This window comes from Elephas maximus, chromosome 16 (assembly GCF_024166365.1).
Source record: "Elephas maximus indicus isolate mEleMax1 chromosome 16, mEleMax1 primary haplotype, whole genome shotgun sequence".
Taxonomy (NCBI): Eukaryota; Metazoa; Chordata; class Mammalia; order Proboscidea; family Elephantidae; genus Elephas; species Elephas maximus.
The window spans coordinates 67,602,924-67,622,878 of record NC_064834.1 but is presented as its reverse complement, the minus strand read 5'-3'; the positions used below and the strand labels follow the sequence as shown (position 1 = coordinate 67,622,878).

Genomic DNA, 19,955 nt, shown 5'->3' with positions numbered 1-19,955 from the left:
AATCATAATAAATGGGGAAAGATTGAAATTGTCAAGGATTTCCTTTTACTTGGATCCACAATCAACAGCCACGGAAGCAGCAGTCAAGAAATCAAACGACGCATTGCATTGGGTAAATCTGCTGCAAAGGACCTCTTCAAAGTGTTGAAGAGCAAAGATGTCACCCTGAAGACTAAAATGTGCCTGACCCAAGCCATGGTATTTTCAATCGCATCATATGCATGTGAAAGCTGGACAATGAATAAGGAAGACCGAAGAAGAATTGACGCCTTTGAATTGTGGTGTTGGCAAAGAATATTGAATATACCATGGACTGCCAGAAGAACGAATAAATCTGTCTTAGAAGAAGTACAACCAGAATGCTCCTTTGAAGCAAGGATGGCAAGACTGCGTCTTAAATACTTTGGACATGTTGTCAGGAGGGATCGGTCCCTGGAGAAGGATATCATGCTTGGCAAAGTACAAGGTCAGCGGAAAAGAGGAAGACCCTCAACGACGTGCATTGACACAGTGGCTGCAACAATGAGCTCAAGCATAACAACAATTGTAAGGATGGCGCAGGGCCAGGCAGTGTTTTGTTCTGTTGTGCGTGGGGTCACTATGAGTCGGAACTGACTTGATGGCACCTAACAACAACAACAATATTACCAGATAGTATTGGACTCTTATTTAGTAGAGCAGGTATCTGATCTTTCAGTTCAAAAATCCAATGACCTCAACTTACGCAACAGGTCCTCTAACACTCATCAGCAACGTGCCAGCTCAGAGGTGGCACTCCAACAGAACTAAAGCAAAAACCAATTTTCCCATGCATGCATTTTAAGGATGGTTTGCATGTTAGAGTGCCCAACTGAATTCAGACAGAATCAGAGGAAGGAAAAATGTTGTCTAGCTTCCACTTTGTGTATCATCGTGACTTCATTTCAACAAGTATACAACACCTACAATGTGCCAGATACTATATTAGGAGGGGAAGGGAACTAACATTTTTTGAGTGCTTAATGTGTACTTTAAAATAGTGGCTGTGTCTTGTTTATCACTGTATCACACATCACAGTACCTGGCATATAAAGGATTCCACAAGTCTTGTATAAATAGATGAATGGCAGACACATCCCTTGGTACTTTGTATACAATCTGTCATTAAATTCAAGAAACAACTCTATAAGGTAGGTGGTATCACCTCCATTCCACAGATGAGCAAACTGAATTCCTCAGAAGTAAACTGTCCAAGATCACACAGCCAATGTTTTAGTTATCTACTGCTAGGTTTTTTTACTGCTATGTAACAGGCCATCCCAAAATTTAGTGGCTGAAACCATTTATTTGCTCATGACTCTGCAATCTGGGCTGGGCTCAGCTGGTAATTCTTTTGCTGGTCTTGCCTAGGGTCTCCCATGCAGATGCAGTCATCTGGAGACTTGACTGAGGCCAGAATATCCAAGATGGCTTCCCTCACATGTCTACTGCCTCAGCTGGGATGGTTGAACAGCTAGGGGTACACGAGTCTCTGTCTTTCTCATAATCCAGAGGTCTCAAATCTGCCAGGGTCTCTCTCTACATGGTCTCTTGTTCTCCAGCAGAGTAATCAGAGTTTTTTCAGAGCATGATGACTGACTTCCAAGACCAGGTGTTCCAAGAGGGCAAGCCTCAATGTGCCAGCACTTATGAAGCCTGTTTGAATCATGCTTGACAAGGTCCTATTGATCAATGCAAGTCATATGGCCAAGTCCAGGGTCAACGTGGGAGGGGCTTATTTAAGAGCATTCATACCGGAGGCGGGTTTCATTGGGCACCGTCAAAATAATAGTCTAGTACAACCGGTAAGTGGCAGAGCCGAGGATTAAGCCCAGATCTGCTTGATTCACAATCCCAAACTCTTTTCAACCCTAAGTTTTATGGTGAAGGAATAAACAGTATTGCAATTGCCTACAGGGATCTTCCCCATCCCCCAAATTCATTAATAGGTAAAAGGAAAGAAGCGCATTTGAGCTGAACATTGGAAGATGTGCATTTCAACAGCCTGAATGGGGAGAAGTCCAGGGCAGGTACTTCAGTTAGAGGAACAAGATAAGCAAAGTGGAAGATAGTGGGAAACTTCAGCCTTTATCAGGGAATGGTGAGGGTTCTGTGAAGGAGCAGTAGAGGGGGTGGGGGCTACGCCTATTACCAAAGGTAGGGGCCAAGCACTATGAACCCCACACTAAGGGATCTGGTCTTTCTCAGCAGCCCAGGGAGAAGCCACAGGAAGGTTTCTGAGCAAGAGAATGATGATCGGGCTTGAGTATTGGGAACACTGTTCTCTGGTAGCACTTTGCGAAGGGAATCAGTGGAAGGATGGTCCGAAGGGGGCCGCTGAAGCTTTTTAAGCTGAGCTATTTGGTGTTAAGATCTGTGTTTAAAAAGACAACTGGCAGCCACCGCAGACCCGCCTGAAGGTAGCGAGGCCCTGAGCTTTCGCCGTAGCTACAAATCTGCCGCCGAAGCAGCGCAGTAGAATCCCTCTTCCTCTGGCTGCTTCCTTCCCACTGCTTCCTCTCTTCAACATCCTCTCCGCGTCTCCCCTTCAGGAGTCGCTGCTCCACAGACCCAAGGCGCCGCCCGCCCAACCTCACGGCGGCAGCTGTGCGCGTGCGCGACTTTGCAGCGCGTGCGCACTGAATTGTCGCAGCGCGGGGCGGGGGGAGAGGGGCTAGAGGGAAAAGGGTGTCTGTCCCAGGTCCCTACCAGGTGCCCGTAGACATCGTCAGGCTGGAGGTAGAAGGTGGAGTTTAGCAGCTCTTCCAGCCTGCGCGGAACGTCGTTCTGCTGGTAGTACTTCATCGCCTCCTGCTTCAGCTTCTGCAGCTCCCTAGGGGTCCCACAGCTGCGGCCGCCGCCTTCTTCCCCCATGGTAGGAGATTTAAGCCTACAGCGGGGGTTAGCCTGGGGGCCCGCGAGCGTCCTCCCCGTCGCTAGGCAACACAACGAGATCCCGACCCCAGATCTCGCGAGGCATCCAGGCCTAGGTTCTTGCGGTAAAGCCGCGCGCTCTCACCGAAGCGGGAAGGACTCCTGACCTCTCCGCCCAGCCCTGTCCTGGAGGAATTGGGTCCGGGGTCGGGGACCCCTCGGCTCCGGGGATCAAGGCCCTCCCGTTTTCGTTTTTCATCACCTTCCCCCGACTGTTTTCCAGACGAGGAAACATCGAACGATCTTATAAAGCTCTTTTTCGGTGTCAAAGAGCTTCCATGGGTTTGCGTCTCGACCTCCCTGCGGAGGCGTAGCGTTAGCCCCGGCTTCCAGCTGGGGCTCGAGCCTCGTACCGAGTTCCCGGTGGCCCTGGGACTCGGGCTACGCCGCCTTTCCCACCTGCGTTCATGCGGTTAGGGAGCGTCCCCGGGTGCGAGGGCGGCCACTGCGGAGAGGCCCACGCCATTGCGGGAGGGATGGAAGAACCAGGGTATGCTTACTAAGCTGTAGGGGCCGGAGGAACTCTTCCATCCGGCGGGTACTGTTAACCACCTGCCTTGAGCCGAGCAGTGGGTTAGGCTGGGCGAAGTGTCGTGTCCAGGAGAGAAACGGCTAAGCGCCCGTCCATGAGTGCTTAACATGGGTGAAATCAATGGAAGGAGAAACCAATGTGGGCCGAGAGTATTTGGGGGTAAACCTTAAGGGATGTTTAGGGTTTGGACAGGCCTGGGAGTGAGGGATGATACAGGCAAGATTTGGGAAGGAGGAGTGGGAGCGAAGGAGTGTCACTGGGTCCTGTTCCCTCTCCGATTCCTTCAGAGCTGCCCTTTTACATCCACACTGCCTCACCTGGTTTCACTGCCTGCCAGGTGTTACAGGCAATTATAGAACTTCTTACCGTGCATCCTCTGCTCTAGAGTCTTGTGCTGCAGGAATGGGCCCAGAGGGACAGGGTGTTCTTATTCTCCTGCCTGTTTGTGTTCCTGACCTAAGCAGATCTGAAAAGATGTATGCTTCACTTTGCTTAACTGGAAAACATGATCTTACCTACTCTTCTTGCTTCACAAGTCACTTAGGATAGAATGAGAAAGTGAGGGAGAAAGCACTTTGAAACGGGTAGTCATGTTTAGTACCTGTACGATGTGGGTGTAGAGGTATATAAATAACGTGATTCTGTGGATACTGTTCGTTATATGACTCCAGCCATGCACATCCCCCAGACCATCCTCTCTTTTCTCTGCATCTCTCTTACCGTATGTCTCACATTCTGTGGTGTTATGATCACCATGGACCTGCCTAATCCTCTGTGCTAGATGGAAACCCCTAGATGGTAGGATCTGAGTCTGAGTCATCTGTGTATCCACTGCAGAGTCGGCCCCACAGGGAGAGAGTGTGTTCTCTGCTGAATAGGTGTTGAATGGACCTTTATACAAAGTAAGCCAGTACCATTGCTGCTGTTGTTTCCATTCCACCTTTCTGCCTTTCCTCATATACCCCTGGGTGGAAGGCACCCCTTTGTCTCCTATGCCCATCCTTTAATGCCTGAGTTGAGTCCCACATCTTCAAAGAAGCCATGTTCCAGACTCCAGCTCTCGCCCTGCCTCCCTTTCTCTCAGACTCCTTCCTGAGGGCCACAGCATTCAACCCGTGGGGCTATCTTAACTCATTTGGCATTTGAATGGAAGATCGGAAGTATTTTGACCTGAAACCACTATGTCTTGGATGTGTCCCCTCTATAACCCATTGACCTGTAAACTCAAAGGACGGGGACTTAGTCTGTCTCGTTCACCACTGTGTCCCCAGCATCAGTACATTACCTGACAGAATAGATGTTCAATAAATATTTATTGAAAGAACGAATGGGCTTTTTTCACATAATAGATGTTTAATAAGAATGTGACTCACAATCAAATGTTTTTTAAGTTGGCTAAATAATGGGTACACCAGCCCAGCCAGAGCAAAGAGTTTGTTTTCAGGAATAATGAGAAATAAGGATGGGAAAGTAGCCCGAGGCTAGATCTAGATCGTGAAGGGCCTGGAATACCCTTCTGTAGGAGTAGGAAGCAACCACACATTTCTGAATATAGAATGAGCAAGATGGAAGCTGTGCTTTAGGAAGTTAACAACAGTGGGTATTGTTGATGGGGGGAGTAGTGTTTAGTTATACAGAAAGCAGGAGACCCATGTAGAAAATAATATAGATGTGAAGGCCTGAACTATCATGGCAGCAAAGGGAAGAGATGGATGAGAGAGAGAATAATAGAAAGGAAGGATAGAAAGGATTTTAACTGGATGTGGGATTCCAGAACCAAAGATGATGATTGAGGATAACTCTTAGAATCCTGTTAGAATTGACAGAAATGGAATAAATGAGTTCTTTGTTGCTAATGAAGGGAACCTGATGTGTTGAATTTTGGATGTGTAGAGTTGGAGATGTACCCCAGAGAAAGGGAAGATGGAAGACTCACATATAAGCCATCCACGTAGAGTTTAAGCTTGAAGTAAGAATAGATAAATGCTCTGGAGGGAAAAGTTGAACTAAGGACCTAAATACTGGGGGAAGCAATATATTTAGGGCATAGGAGGAGAGCAAGGAGCAATAACAGGAAACGAACTAAAAGGGCTTAGAGAAAAAGGAAAATACCCAAGTTGTGGAGGCTAGGGCATATAGTCTCAGGAATGTCAGATGCGTGTTTTTGCATGTGTGCATATGCCCAGAAAAAAGTCTGAGCATGTTAATTGTGTTGCCCTTGGGTGATGGGACCATGGAATTTTTATTCTTTTTATATATTGGCCACATCTGATTTTCTTAAAATGAATGTATTGTTTAATTTTGACAAATTCTGTAGAAAATATTTGAGAGATGTTAAGTCAAATGTTATAGGAGGATGGAAGACCAAAAAGATTATTAGGAACTCATCGGTGCCCTTTTCTTAAAGAATCAGTCTATTTTCTCAAATAAAAATAAAGCTACCTATCCCTGTCTATTTCTGCCGTTCATGCAACAAGTATTTACTGAATGTCTACCATGTGCCCAGGCACTGTTCTAGGCACTGGGAAAATAGCAGTGAATAAAATAGATAGCAGTTCTTCTCTTCACGAGGCTTAGATTCCAGTATCATCCTCGTGAACCATCAGGACAATAAACCGAAATAATAGACATGAAGGCATTTTGAAAAGTGGTATGCTAGGGGTTTATTAGCAACCTGTTAATGTTGATAAATCCAGAGTAAATAAAATGACTTCACGAATATTTCACTTTTCTTATTTTCCAAAGATATTACAAGCACTGGGGTTTTAGCTGTAAAATATATTCATTCATATATATATTTTATACATATTTGACACATTCCTTGTTTTAGTACACTGGTGAATATAACTCCATTTCACATTGAGACAAAGTGTCCAAGGGCACTTACAGAGCATCCAAGCTTGAAGGGATTGAGTATGGTGCCAACCCTAAAGGTATCAAGCTGGAGACTTGGGGATGGAAGTCTAGGGAAGATGAGGGAAAGGAAAGGCTTAAGAGATATAGAAAGTTCCTGGAACATACCCAGAGAGTGAGGGTGGGACTGCACTTTCCCCTTTAAAAAGAGGAAAGGGCATCAGAGAAGGCATATAGCTGTGACTGTTAACTTCGTATGAGATAGGTGCCTGCATTGGAAGAGATGTTCCCAAGATCCTCTGGGACCTCAACAGTAAAATGAGGAGGTTGGACTAGATCGGTGTTTCCCAACCTTTTTGAGTATGGAGACCCCTTTTTAACCACAACAACTGATAACTCCCTTATGTAATAGTAGTTACAAATATAAACCAAAATCAAAACAGTTGCCACTGAGTTGACTCTGACTCTTGGTCCATGTGTGTCATGGTAGAACTGTGGGCTCCATAGGATTTTCAGTAGCTGATTTTTTGGAAGTAGATCACCAGGACTTTCTTTCGAGGCACTTCTGAGTAGACTCGAACCTCCAACCTTTTGGTTAGCAGCCAAGCATGTTAACTACACCACTAGGGACTCCAGAGTTAAATATAGTGACTATGAGTCGAGTAGTACTTTTAAAGGCATTTGTATTTCATTAATGGAAACTACATGTGGAAAAGAATACATACATGGGCAAGCCTTTATTTGGTGTCCAGTGCATGGTGATGTTTGGATTGTGGTTCCCTTGCACAGAGTTCACAGGTTTCCAGGTGTCCTTGGTTGGTAACCACTGAACTGGGTCTCTGTCTCAGTTCTCTTCTATTTTGTAGTTCTGTTTCAAGATAGAATTTCAGGACACATTAGTCTATTCCAACCTGCTAATTGAAGACCCTTCATAGAGGAAGTTAACAACTGTTCAGTCCGCATTTCAAAAAGAATGTCTGAGTTACATCAGATGTTCCCTAAGTGAATGAGGACAAAGAAAAATGTATTTGTTCATTTTTCCTTAATCCTGTCCAGGACTTTTATTTAAATTGGAACTGATTTGCCATGACTTTAATGTTCAGAAGTGATTATTCTGATGGTATTTTGGGGTTGCTGTCAAGTGCTTGTTAATTCTTCTCCCCTGCATTTGACATCTGTGTTGAATATCATTTTTCATGGAGAATGAATGAGCATGATGGCAGGTGCCTTTAATCAGAGAATCCTAGAAGCTGGAGACAGAATAGATGGAAATGTTGCCTTTTCCTCATCTAGAAAATGAGAGTAATGAAGTTAACTCTCCTCACCCAGTTGTCATGACTGAGAAATACGATTGTCAAGCTAATCGCAAATAGAAATGGCTGTAAATTAAACGCTCAGTAATAAAAGTAGGGCTGATTTAATTCATAGAAGAAAGTTTTGGGGTTGTTTAATTTGATGTTTTCTTTACTGATGTCTTCGGCAGTAGCCGTTACCACTATAGTACTAATAACAAAACCACAACAAAAACCACAGCGGCAGCTACCAGTGACTGAGCACTTTTATATGCCTGGGGCTTTACTTACATCATCCTGTTGAATCTGCAAAACAACCACAAAAGGTAAGTGATTGGCCCAAGATTACACAGTTAATAAACAGTGGAGATGGAATTTGAGCCCAGGTCTGTCTACTTCAGTACTCATTCATGTCCTGGTGTACCCTGCGGCCTCTCACATCCACAACTCTCTTAGTCACATTCTGCTGCCTTGAGTCAACCTTGCTAGACTCTTGCCCAGCCTCTTTGGACGGGCCAGTTGAAGGGATGGGGAAAAGAGGAGTTAAGTGCTCGCCTGGTAACCAGAAGGTAGGAGGTTCAAACCCCCCAGCCGCTCCGCAGGAGAAAGACGTGGCTGTCTGCTTCCGTAAAGATTTACAGCCTTGGAAACCCTGTGGGGCAGTTCTACTCTGTCCTATAGGGTTGCGACGAGTTGGGAATCAGGAATTGATTCAGCGGCAACTGGTTTGGTTTTGGTTTTATAAGTGGCGTTAACCTGTCGATCACTAGTTCTCAGTCTGGGCTACACGTTAGAACCACCCGTACCATTAGAACTTACATGCCATGAAGAGAAGAGTTATCTATTTTATTCACTGCTACAGCATTGAAAATACTGATGCTTGGGCCCTACCCCAAATCTCTGAGGTCAGAATCTTCAGGGGTGGGGCCCAAGCACGGGTATTTGTTATATACGATGATAATGTGCAGCCAGTGTGGAGCACCACTGCTCTACGAGATTTCTACGTGGGTCATATCCGAAAGACGATAGCTAAGGCTTCATCCGGGAATGATTCGATAATGTACGCAAGTCAAGAAGGCCTAGAACTATTGAGGGTTGGCATCAGACTGCATAGGCTAAGTCCAGGCCCTTCAAGTTCTAGCTGTGTGACGTTGTACAAGTTACTTAACCCCTCTGAGCCCATTTTCTCATCTACTAATATTTTCTATTTCATAGGATCAGTATGAGATTAAACTTAGAAATCCACGTAAATGTCTCACCACAGTGTCCGACACATAGTAAACACTGTTATTATTACCCAAGAAGTTAGGGAAAAGGAAAATGTAGCAATTTTAGCAATTTTTCAGTATTTTTCTGAAAGCCTTTGCTTTACAGGAGCTCAGATTGAATTGAATTAAATGATAATGGTAAGGAAGGGGAGTCCCCTTGAAAAAAACAATGTTAGTGATCTTTGGAGGTAATTAAGCCTTTTAGTAATCTATTACTTTTATTTTAACCTTTAACATTTGTGCAGAATTATCAAGTTGGTATGTTATTTCTCTCTTGCTTCCCAAAGAAAGCAGAAAGCTGGAGCCCTAGACCTACTAGGAGGATTCAAAGCAACCGTCCTGTCAGAGCCTGTTTTAGATGCAGTTTTCCGGTCATTTGTTCAGACCTTTGTCACTGAAGACCATACGATACTGTAGGAGATGCTACTGCCGGCAGTTTAATTGGCATTTTTCAGGGTATAGACACACAATTTCTGTATAGGCAGAATGGAAACTGCAAACAGGGCAATTATCCCCGTGAGTTCAGACAGTAAAGTGAAAAGGAACAAAATCAGGAAAAAAAAAATCCTTCAAGCAAGCCATTTTGCCATTTTTAAGTAGATAATTTCTTAACTTTCTACAAGTAGATACAATTTAAAGGTATTTTTGTGACATAATTATGGGCTAATAAAGCAAAAGGAATACATATAAAATATCCTACAAAAGCCAGTGTTTTCAATTTGTTCTTTTCTTACTCTAAAAGTAGCAAAATAAACATGATAATGGCTATCATTGTGTGTGAAGAAAATGGTAAACATACTTTGCACATAGGGGGCAGCCAAGAAGAAGGAGAGGAAGAATTCCGGTTAGAAGGACCAGTGAGATGTTTTATCGAGTTACAGCTAAAATGTTTTCTCTGTAACTGTGGCAAATACTGATCGGGTTGTTTCCCAGCCTCTGAGAGTTCTGTGCCGACCTATTTTGTTGTTGCACTTGAATGAGGGTTAATAAATTGTTTGATTTTTGCAATTAAACTTAAGAACCTGGTCGAAGGGGATTTTCACTTCCCTGAAAATTCACTTTAAGTTAATCTGCTTAAGAGGAATTATCTGTTTCTTATTAGCAAAATCAAAAGACGGTCTAGGCCTTTATAACGGATGACTTCTACAGGTCTGGTCATGAATCTTATGGTCATGTTAAACCTTCAAAAAATTATTTGGGAGATGTCTAAAATTTGTTGGTCAAAATTTAGGATTTGGCTCTTCACATTTATTGTTAGCAAAGTATGAGTTTTTTTTTTTTGTGATTGTGTATTTTTTTGGTGGTTGTTTCTTTTTCTCCCACAAACTGCCTTATAGAAATGCTACCGATTTCGTCTTGTGAAAGAGTTTGAGTTCTAGTCGATTGAATATTAAAAAAAAAAACTAATCACAGAAGAATGAGAATTAATTTCTCAGAGGATTGTGATCTGAGAGGGTAAATTCCTATGACTTTTTAGCAAATGAGACCATTTGCAGGCAAATTTATTAATATTGATTTGATTTGTCATATAAATTATCATCATCAGAGCCCTACATGCTTCCAAAAAGTATATAAGATGACACATGTGAATGAATTTCTAATCTCAATAAAAAATGTTAAATTTCTGTTTAAATTTTTACAAAACAAACTGAATTGGGTTATATGTCAACAAGAGATAATGTATAATTGAGCCTGCATTTAGTTGAATGATACAATTATTATATTTTGTGATTTTACATTCAACACATTTGGACTATATTATAGAAATAAAAGTGGTAATGGTCAGAACCCACTTCACAGGAAAATAATGTTTGCACTAATACTTGAATGAGAAGAGTAGTAAGGATGAAAGACTGAAATATTATTTCTAAACTAGACGTGCATTTCGTTTTCGTTAGCGATGCTTATCTTCAGTTTGGGCTGCAATCAGCCTGAGTGTATTTTAAGTGCTACAGTTTGGGAATAGGAAAGAATAAGGAAGTGAGAGAGAAGCTGACACAGTTGTATCAGACATTAGGATAATTTGGTGTGAATGTACGTTTACTTGAAATAAATAATCGAGGCAAAAGTGAGGTTTGGAATAGAAGTGTCTGGGTGCCTGTGCTGGTCCGGGTTTGTGTGTGTGTGCCTGGAGATAACTGCCAAGGGAAGCAACGGGAGTATTGCAGGCTCCACTCTCTCTCACGGCCCTTGTTGGATCTAGCAAAGCTCTCTGGAGGAGCCGCACTTCATCTGACAGCTACGTCAGATTCTTCTAGAAATTCGAGTTGATTTATGAAAAACTGATTGATTTAAAATATCCCTGAGCTACTCTACGTAATTATCCTTCTCAAAGTTCACGGCCAAATGTTTGCACCTCTAGTCCTTACTAAAACGTGCCGGGAATCTGAAAATAGAGCAGAGAGTGAAAGAAGCTCACGAGGCAGGGAATTTCATAGAACAGAGGTACCTGAGGTCACCTTAGCTATCTGGACTTCTAAAGAACTTCTCTGCCTTCAAAGCGTTCAGAGTTCCTGTTTGAGGGAACTCGCAGTGGATTTCTTTTTGATGTAAACTTACTCTGTGCCAACATTTGTTGGAGTTTTTATTATTATGTGGATCTGACTTGAACTTTGATAGCCTAATCCTAAATGCTTTTTTATAGCCGAGCTAGCAGGATCTAAAGGAAAAATAAAGCCCTGTGCTGATTTTTAGATTACGAAATCCAAGACTGGATTTTTTAGAGTAAGAACAAAGGGTCGTAAACCTTAATTTTTATTTTAAAGAATAATGTTTGAGGTGGTGAAGCGGTTAAGAACCCCAGCTGCTAACCAAAAAAGGTCAGCAGTTCAAATCCATCAGGCGCTCCTTGGAAACCCTATAGGGAAGTTCAGCTCTGTCCTATAGGGTTTGCTATGAGTCAGGATCGACGTCAGTGTTTTTTTTATTTAATCAATTTATAATCTTTAGAATGAATATTTTCCTATGCATCATCATTTATTAAGATACTGCAGATATAGCCATTTCAAATTCTTAAGACCATTGCATGAAAAATACCATGTTCAACTGATCACTTTTTTTTCTGTATATTTCTTATAAACCTGTTGTTGGAAAATCAGTTGTCTTTTTTTTTTTTTAGATAATTATTAATCTGCACAAGTAGAAATTGCCATCAAAATGAAGAATTCAAAATTATTTTTTTAAAAACTCTTAATTTAGGTTTGTGGTAAGGTAACAGCCTCCATATAGTATTTGTTGTATGAGAATGAAAAGAATCACCTTTTAAAAAAAATTTTTAAACTAAAAATAACTGGATCTGACTCTAAATCACTAGGGGCATGCCTTGAACTTCTCACACTCTTTTCTAAGCCCTAGTGTTTTTTTTTTTTGGTGTTAAGAAAGAAAAAACACTGTCCTTCTCCATAAAACTAGACCCCGGCTGGTGGGTCAGAGTATTTCACACACACACCTGTACTCTCAGGAGTTAAGGCTCAGCTGTTTTGCCATGACGTATATAGATTATTACGTTTATGATAGACCTGCCTTGCTCCCCAAATTTAGATTTTAGGGTTATAACTCCCATGTTACCGTATCTCATCTATTTTTGGCAAAATATGTAGGCAAATCTTAGGTATGTTTATGGTAGGCATCTATAACCAGTCCTTCGGAATCCATCATACTTGAGTTGATTACTAAAGTATATCTGTTTCAAATGAATATTTTAAAATCAGCGATAACTCTGGAAGGATGTGATTGGAGGGAAGGGGCTGTGACCTGGATCAAACAAACAGAAAAAGCAGAGTGCAGGAAAACGCCTTTGGGTGCGTTGTGCTTCTGACTTCTGAATGAAAGGAAACTTTTCAGCATGTAATTCTAAGAAAGCTGAAGAGAACAAAAAAGTAGAGCAAGACTCTACAAGGGGAGGGGGTGAGTGAAGCTTGTGTTCTCATAGTCTCAGTCAGGTCTGACTTAGTCATAGAAACTGCAGTTGAAATGTTTACTTAGAACAATTCTGGGCATTCTGCAAAGACGTAACAGAGTAAAATCCTTTTCTTCCCTTAGCCAACGGTTCTATGTTAATTCAGGAATTACAAAGCAAAGTTTGGGTGGATAGCGTTTGTTTCCTAATATTATATTGGATGCAAACATTTCAACAGGTTCTTTAAGTTTAAAGAATCCTAATATTTTTGCGTGTTAACTTTCCGTGGATGAGAGACAACGCTGGTAATAAATGTAAACACGTGAACGTTCTAAGTAAATAAAGTACTCAGATGGAAACATCTAAGTAAATAAAATCTCTCAGATGGAAGTGTCTGTGGCTGTCACTGTAAGTGAATGTACAAATCTGAGTCATGAAGAGTGTTTGCTCTCACTCCTAGCAGTCACTTTTAAGCTTGGGGTAAATTCTTGTTATCCTGTGTACACTTCAGCGATTAGGTGTGCATGGAGAAGGAATGGGGCACCGTTTTAACATGCATCTGGTTATTTTTTCACGCATGCCCACCATCTTTACAAACTCTATTTAATATGAAGTTCAAATTAAGTTTAACCAGAGGTTGATTTATACCTTGCGAAATCATGTGGTAGGAAGATCCACATGAGGACTGCAATGGAAAGCCTGATTTTGTTGTCTCTGGGCTTTAGAATTCTGTTCAGACCTCTTGCAACATGTACAAATAAACCAAAGAGGAGGGTGCCCAAGTAAAAACAGTCGTATGGCAGCTGTCAGATTGACATTCATTCCACCGGCGATGCGCTTGTTTGGCTCGTTTTGCTTGTCTTCATATGTTCTTTTATTCCCCCCCGCCCCAGAAATATGGTGATATGGTGTTAAAACTGTCCACGCACACTCTCACTGTGGGAGTTCACGCAGAGACGTGCGGCTTGAGGACCAGCTGCAGGCTAGCCACGCCTGGGCTCCCCACCCGTCAATGCCACCTTTCCTGCGCCCTCCCCTGCACACTCCTGCCTCCTTCTTAGCTCTTTTAGAATGGGGTTTCTGTTTCTAGGCTTGGTAGTCCAGGCTCTCCTAGTCTTGACTACAGAGACTTAACTCAACCCACTTTTATTCTATCTTGACCACCTATCCAAAAGGCAGCACTGCTAGACATAACCACGTGACAATATTTACCCCTCATCTGTCTATTTCCCATTATGTGGATCTTTTTTTTTTTTTTTAGATGAGGGAGTCATAGAATGTTAGAGCCGGGAAGAACTTTTGGGGTCATCTGCTTCCGCATCTTCATTAAAAAAAAAACAAACCCAAACCCCTAAGACTTCAATTATAAACAAATAGACAAAAAGGCGATCAACACCATTCTTCATATCCAGGAATCAGTTTGTTTAATGTGTTTACATTTCAAGGATTTTTTTTTGCATTCTTTTCACTATATAGATAGATAAAGGGGAAATACCTTTTATATGCCATATGTATTTGTGTAATATGTGTGATTGTCCTTACTGTGGTATTGTGTATATTCGGACAGTATTAAAAGATTTTAAAGCCTCAAATCTGAAATTGCTAAATTCCAAGGGGGGGAAAATGCTCCATCTATGTACAGTTATGGAAGTTGTACCATGGCCTCTCAGAGAGCTTAGATGTAAAAAAGTTCTATGGCTTTCTTCAGCTTTGTAATTTTAAGCAGCCTTTTTATAGCTCCATTCTCTGTATGTACTCTTGTTTGCTGGCAGGAAGACGGTTTTGCCTTTTTCAAAATGACACTCATAAGCCCATCTACTGGCTTACTCCACCTGCTACAAAAAATACCCAGGGCTCATCCCAACGGAGGGTGGCTCACCGGAAGCTTTGTTCCCAAATCAGTAAAGCAGCAGCATCCCTTTTAGCACCAATTAAATTGGAAGAAAGTCTCATTCAGATAGGAACTTAGGGTTCACCTGTCAGAGGAAAACGAAACCATCACAAGCAGCTGTTTATTTTACTGGCAGGTTCACGCCTGAAAGAATGGTTCTCCCCCTGCCCCCCAACCCAGGCAAGTGAATTATTCCCTCATGTTGGCATGAAAGTGACTCTTTAATAAAGCTGTTTATGAAAACTCTTTTAAGTGTGTGGTTCCCTTCCCAGAGATGTGTCACTGCTGCCGCCAAGTGACAGTCTGGAACATTAGCAAACCATAAACAATTAGAGCATCAATTCCTCCTTCCAAAGCCAGGCCCTTGTTACCTCCGAGAAAAGATAATGTCTCCTGAACACCTCACCATTGACCCACGTGGGTGTCCCTCTGAATTCACGCCTGCTGAGGGAAGAATGGCTTGGATGATTAAGAGAATAATCGCTTTCTCACAATGCATGTGTCTAATTTTAGGGTTGAGGAAGTTGTATGTTGGGTTAGTTTCCCATAATCCCACTGTCCAAAACACAATAACAACAGTACAGTATGATAACCAAAATCACGTCATAACTCAGGAAGGGAACTTCTCTTAAAAATCCATTAGTCACCAAAAACATATAACTCCAGGAACACACAAGTACTTTGTGGGTATTTGCAAAGACTGTTCTCTTCAGCAACCTCATTCTTGAACTGGGCTAAGAGCTTTTCAATTGCCGTGACATTTTCAGCCAGGAAAGTAGTACTGGTTGCAGAGCAATGTTTTACAGGCAATTACTTTATATGATCAATGGAGCAATTCCCCTTCCAGAAAGGAACCAAAGCGATCAAGTTAAATCATTAAAGAGAGAAAGCGAGAGCGGGAGAAAGGACTCATCTCATTAGCAGGTGCCAGGGCTGCCGGGCCCACGGTAGCACACAATGTCACTGGCCCTTTAAGACAATGCCTGGACTCCCCCTACTCTTGCCAGCCCCTCCCCTGTAGCTGTTGACAGGTCTAAACCTCCCTAGCAGCCCATTGTGGCCACAGTAGGAGGCACCTGCAGAAAATGTGCCAAAACCTGGCAGGGAGCAAGAGCTTTTCAATAAGCCCCGCAGCTGGAGAGGAGAGGCTACGCTAAACAACCAGGCTGGGACCAGGCATGTGATGGGAATAGAGGTCAAAACCAGGCACCTCCTATCGGCTTTCTGAGCACTGTTCGGTTCAATTTGCTGACATCTTCTGGCTGGCTGTTCTCTATTTGCTTAATATGCTGAGGTATTTAGCTTAAAAGCACTAAATAGTCCATCACCAGGAGCAGGTTTCTCCCGTTCCCATTTACTGTTATTAAGGACGTATTCCAGTATTTTCACTCTTTCTGCCCCAAACGAAGATTGTTTTCTTTTGCCCCTCAATCATTACTAGTTAACAGGCATTTCCCCGCAACACGCCGCCTGGTTGGTTTTACACATCGTTTTTGATTCCAGGATAAGTAAAGCTCTCCAAATTTAGGATGCGTGCTGCCTTCATCCAGCGCACGCTCCGACTGCCTTAGGCCGACATCTGGAAACTGAGCTGTTTTTCAGCTCACTATTGTGAATCTCCTGTGTACTCACCACTGTTCTCGGTGCTTCTGGAAATCTGGATATGAGCAAGACATGCTTCTCTCCCTTCAAGATTTTAGGGTCCAGCAGAGGGCTAAAAATAGCTCGCATAATGATAGGCTTTATATGTATAACGTAACTATACATTTTCAGGTATTTGTTTTGCACCCATGCGCTTTTTAATGTCTGTAGCCATTTTGAGAATAACAGGAGTGGAAGAATTAAGACTGGGAGGGTCCTAGGATGTGCTGGTGGGGTAGTGGCTTTGTCCCATGTTCCTTGGGAAGCAAAAGGATCCAGTCTCCATTTTCTCTCTCCAAGACCAATGACAGATGAGAAATTGGCGTAGTTTGTCAATTTTGGCAGCTCCTCATATGCTGTCCAGTGTTGGTGGCATCATTCAGATTACTAAGGCTTTATCTCTGTCTTACAGATGAAAGCCTCTGAGACCAAGGGCTAAGCTTCTTGCCCAAGGCCACACACAAATGGGTGGGAAGTGTGAAGGCCCACCAGGGCACCCAGCTCCTCTGTCGCCCACCTAAAGCTTTGCTTCTCTCCCACCCTGAGCTGCCTCTTAAAACTGTCCCTCGGCACGAGTATGCGGCTTAAGCGCACCGTGGAAACAAAGTGACACGCGCACAGTGAGGCTCTTTGTTTTCCCTCCTGCAGATGGAGAGTGTTGGCGTGTATGGACTCTGTGGGTGTAAAGCCAGGAGCAAACTGAAGTGTGATTCAAGGTGGGAAATAACCGCTTCAGGTAGGAAACCAGCTAATTTGTGCAAGCATCAAATGGGCGTCTGAAACCATCACCTAGAACTTCCTTCCTTTAGAGGGAGGTGGGGCACATTTTAATACAGGCCACCTAGGCGACCCACAGAGGATGAGGCAAATGCGCACACAGACATTTGCTGAACCGCTGCAAACAACCTGCTTGTTCAAAATGGCAACAAGTGGTAAGAGATGTGAGGGAAAGAGTATATTTCAGAGGCACCCTTGAGTCAGGGAATCTATTCCCACCTGTCCAATGCCTTCAGTGGCCGTGCTCCCTGCTCAGGAGGGTGGATGGTGGAGCAGGGCCTAGCCTAGGATGCTGGGCTCACGCCTGTCACAGGCTCTGCTCTGGGTGGCCCTGGGAGCTTTGGGCCCCTGCAAAGGCAGGAAGAGCTGGGTCTCTCTCGCTCTTCTGAGCTTGTTTATGCCTTAATGTGTCTCCCTTCTTGGAGGGCCAGGCCTCTTCCTCCGTCTTCCTCAGCCCTTCCCTCCAATTTTGGAGAAAACAAGTGGACTATTCATGTAAAAAGAGAAAGAGTGAGTCAGGAGGGGGGAGATGCCACCGACAAACTCCATTGAAAGCCTCTGGCTGTTCATTTACATTCACACTTTTAAAAAATGTTAACTAATGATGTTAAATGGTTTGCCAAAGGTCCTGGCAGGTCAGTTGTAGAAGTGTCATTTCTGCCTAATTAGGGCTCTTGTGGCTGCCCGGGGCCTCCCAGTGCAACTGGTGACAAGCCGAGAGCTGACAGCTTCAATTGGTTCCAATCGGAAGGTTGGGCCGGTCATGTTTTCCAACTCCGCCAGGTGTTTGCTGAATGGGGGAGGGGGCTTGGTGAGATCCCTGCTCTTCTATGATCCTTTTTCTTTTGCCCCTCCCTTGCAAGTCCTTCCCCTTTGCCTGCCTTGTCTTGTGTCAAGGTCAAGAATGGGCTTTGCTAAATCAGCAATTTGGGTTATCTCTGGGAGGTCATTAGCAATCCCTGGCCCAGACATTTCAAGTAGTCTCAGACCCCAGATGCTGGATTTTTTTTTTTTTTCTCCCTAAAAATCAGGGAGTAAGAAAAGAAAGGAAATGTTTTAGGGAAAAAAACAGTGGTATGAAGAAAAAAACAGAAAACTGCGTAGCCATCAAAGTGTTAAACTTCTGAAGACATTCATCATAATAAAACTGCTTGGAGAGAAAACAACAAAAGCATCCTGATAAATACTTAACTTTTTTTTTTTTTTAAGAAGAAAAGACAGTAATGAAACCCTATCATGTTCATCTGTATAGTACCTGTCATGTAGTAAATGCTCACTAAATATTGTTTGATATGATTAATTCAGGAGAAAAATTATTATCAGAGAAACAGAGCGATTGCTAAGGTCCTGCCATTTTCTTCCTTATTTTAACTGTTTCCACAATGCTCTTTAAAAATCTCCCAGTTAAACATACAATGCATGCTAAGTTGGAATGCCACATTATGGTGCAAATGTCATATACGTGTGTGTATGTATGTATAAACCCACTGCCATTGAGTCAATTCTGACTCATAGTGACCCCATATGGTTTCCAAGGCTGTAAATTTCTATGGAAGCAGACTGCCACATCTTTCTTTTGAAGAGCAGCTGCTGGGTTTAGAATCACCGGCCTTTGGGTTAGCAGTCGATTGCTTTAACCACTGCATCGCCAGGGCTATACACATATATATCATCAGGAAATGGATTCCCACCTGCCCGAAGTCTGGAATGGTCGTTCTCCACGCTCAGGAGGAGCAGGGTCTGGCCTAGCATACCTAAAAAAAAAAAAAACCCATTTCCGTCAAGTCAATTCCAACTCATAGCAACCCTGTAGGACAAAGTAGAACTGCCCCATAAGGTTTCCAAGGAATGCCTGGTGGATTTGAACTGCTGACCTTTTGGTTAGCAGCAGAACTCTTAACCACTGCACCACCAGGGTTTCCTAGTGTGTGTATGTATATATATAATATATATTTTATATATATATTTATCCTTTTTCCCCCCACTTTTCTTTTTCTTTCTTTTTTTTAACAACTTAGCACAAGCACATACTTCTGGTGCTCAGCACCCCCAGGCTGTGGGAACCACAACACAAAGAGGCAGTTAGTTCAGCGGCAATGAGAGGAAATCATGTTCCAGGTTTGGGATTGGATGCGCTGGTATCTCCTGCGGGAACGACGGCACTTCCTCCCTATTTGTGCCCAGATTGAACATCCCAGCGTCTGAGCACACACACACACTCACACGGACAGAGCAGGTCTCATACCAGGAATATTACGGGGTGAATACATGGGCTTTTGGGAGTAGCACTGTGCTCAGTTAAGAGGGGAAAAGGGACCTGGATAAAAGCAATGTTTGTTTTTATGATCATCTAAGTCCACATTAAAAGGTTACAATTCTGGGAAAGAGGGGGAGTCTAAAGTGTTGGGTGCCTGAAAAGCTGTTTTCAGCTTCCTTTCCTCGCCTGAAGGCCTCTTTCCTTTCTGCTGCCTCTGTTTTCTCCTGTGTGGGACAGTGAAAATCAGGGCCAGATAAATAGGCTGTTCATGTCTCTTGGTTTTATCAAGAGTGTTATGAAAGTTAAATGTGACTGTGAATATAATCAAACCTAGGACAGGAGCTGGCACATCTCAGGTGCCCAATCGTGGCTAATTCTCTCCCTGCTGTACTCACCTCATGCTTGGAGACCACGTGCTGTTCTGTGGTGTCCTGTTACTTTCTCAGTTTGCCGGAAGCTGAGTTACACGAGTGAAGACAGGGACCAGACACCAATTTGACTGAGTCTCTAGAGCATGACATGGAGGGTGAAAAACCAAACCCATTGCCGTCGAGTCGATTCTGACTCATAGCGACCCTATGGACAGAGTAGAAC

The 19,955-nt window shown here is 43.2% G+C and overlaps 2 protein-coding genes across 5 annotated transcripts in view; one reads left to right on the top strand and one right to left on the bottom strand.

Moving 5' to 3' along the window:
* The window catches only part of ENO4 (enolase 4), a 31,457-nt gene extending 28,513 nt beyond the window's left edge, over window positions 1-2,944 (bottom strand). For 3 of the 4 annotated variants that reach the window (XM_049854656.1, XM_049854657.1, XM_049854659.1), the window contains exon 1: window positions 2,728-2,944. In XM_049854656.1, the coding sequence (XP_049710613.1) occupies window positions 2,728-2,892 (165 nt within the window). In that variant the 5' untranslated portion in view covers window positions 2,893-2,944. Of the gene's footprint in view, window positions 1-1,060; window positions 1,250-2,727 lie in introns of those variants that run through there. The other variant, XM_049854658.1, reaches the window with a different exon arrangement.
* Window positions 2,798-19,955, top strand: part of HSPA12A (heat shock protein family A (Hsp70) member 12A) — a 182,931-nt gene continuing 165,773 nt past the window's right edge. Inside the window, exons 1-2 of the mRNA XM_049854651.1 lie at window positions 2,798-2,893; window positions 16,976-17,063. Of these exons, the coding sequence (XP_049710608.1) occupies window positions 2,891-2,893; window positions 16,976-17,063 (91 nt within the window). The 5' untranslated portion in view covers window positions 2,798-2,890. The remainder of the gene's footprint in view (window positions 2,894-16,975; window positions 17,064-19,955) is intronic.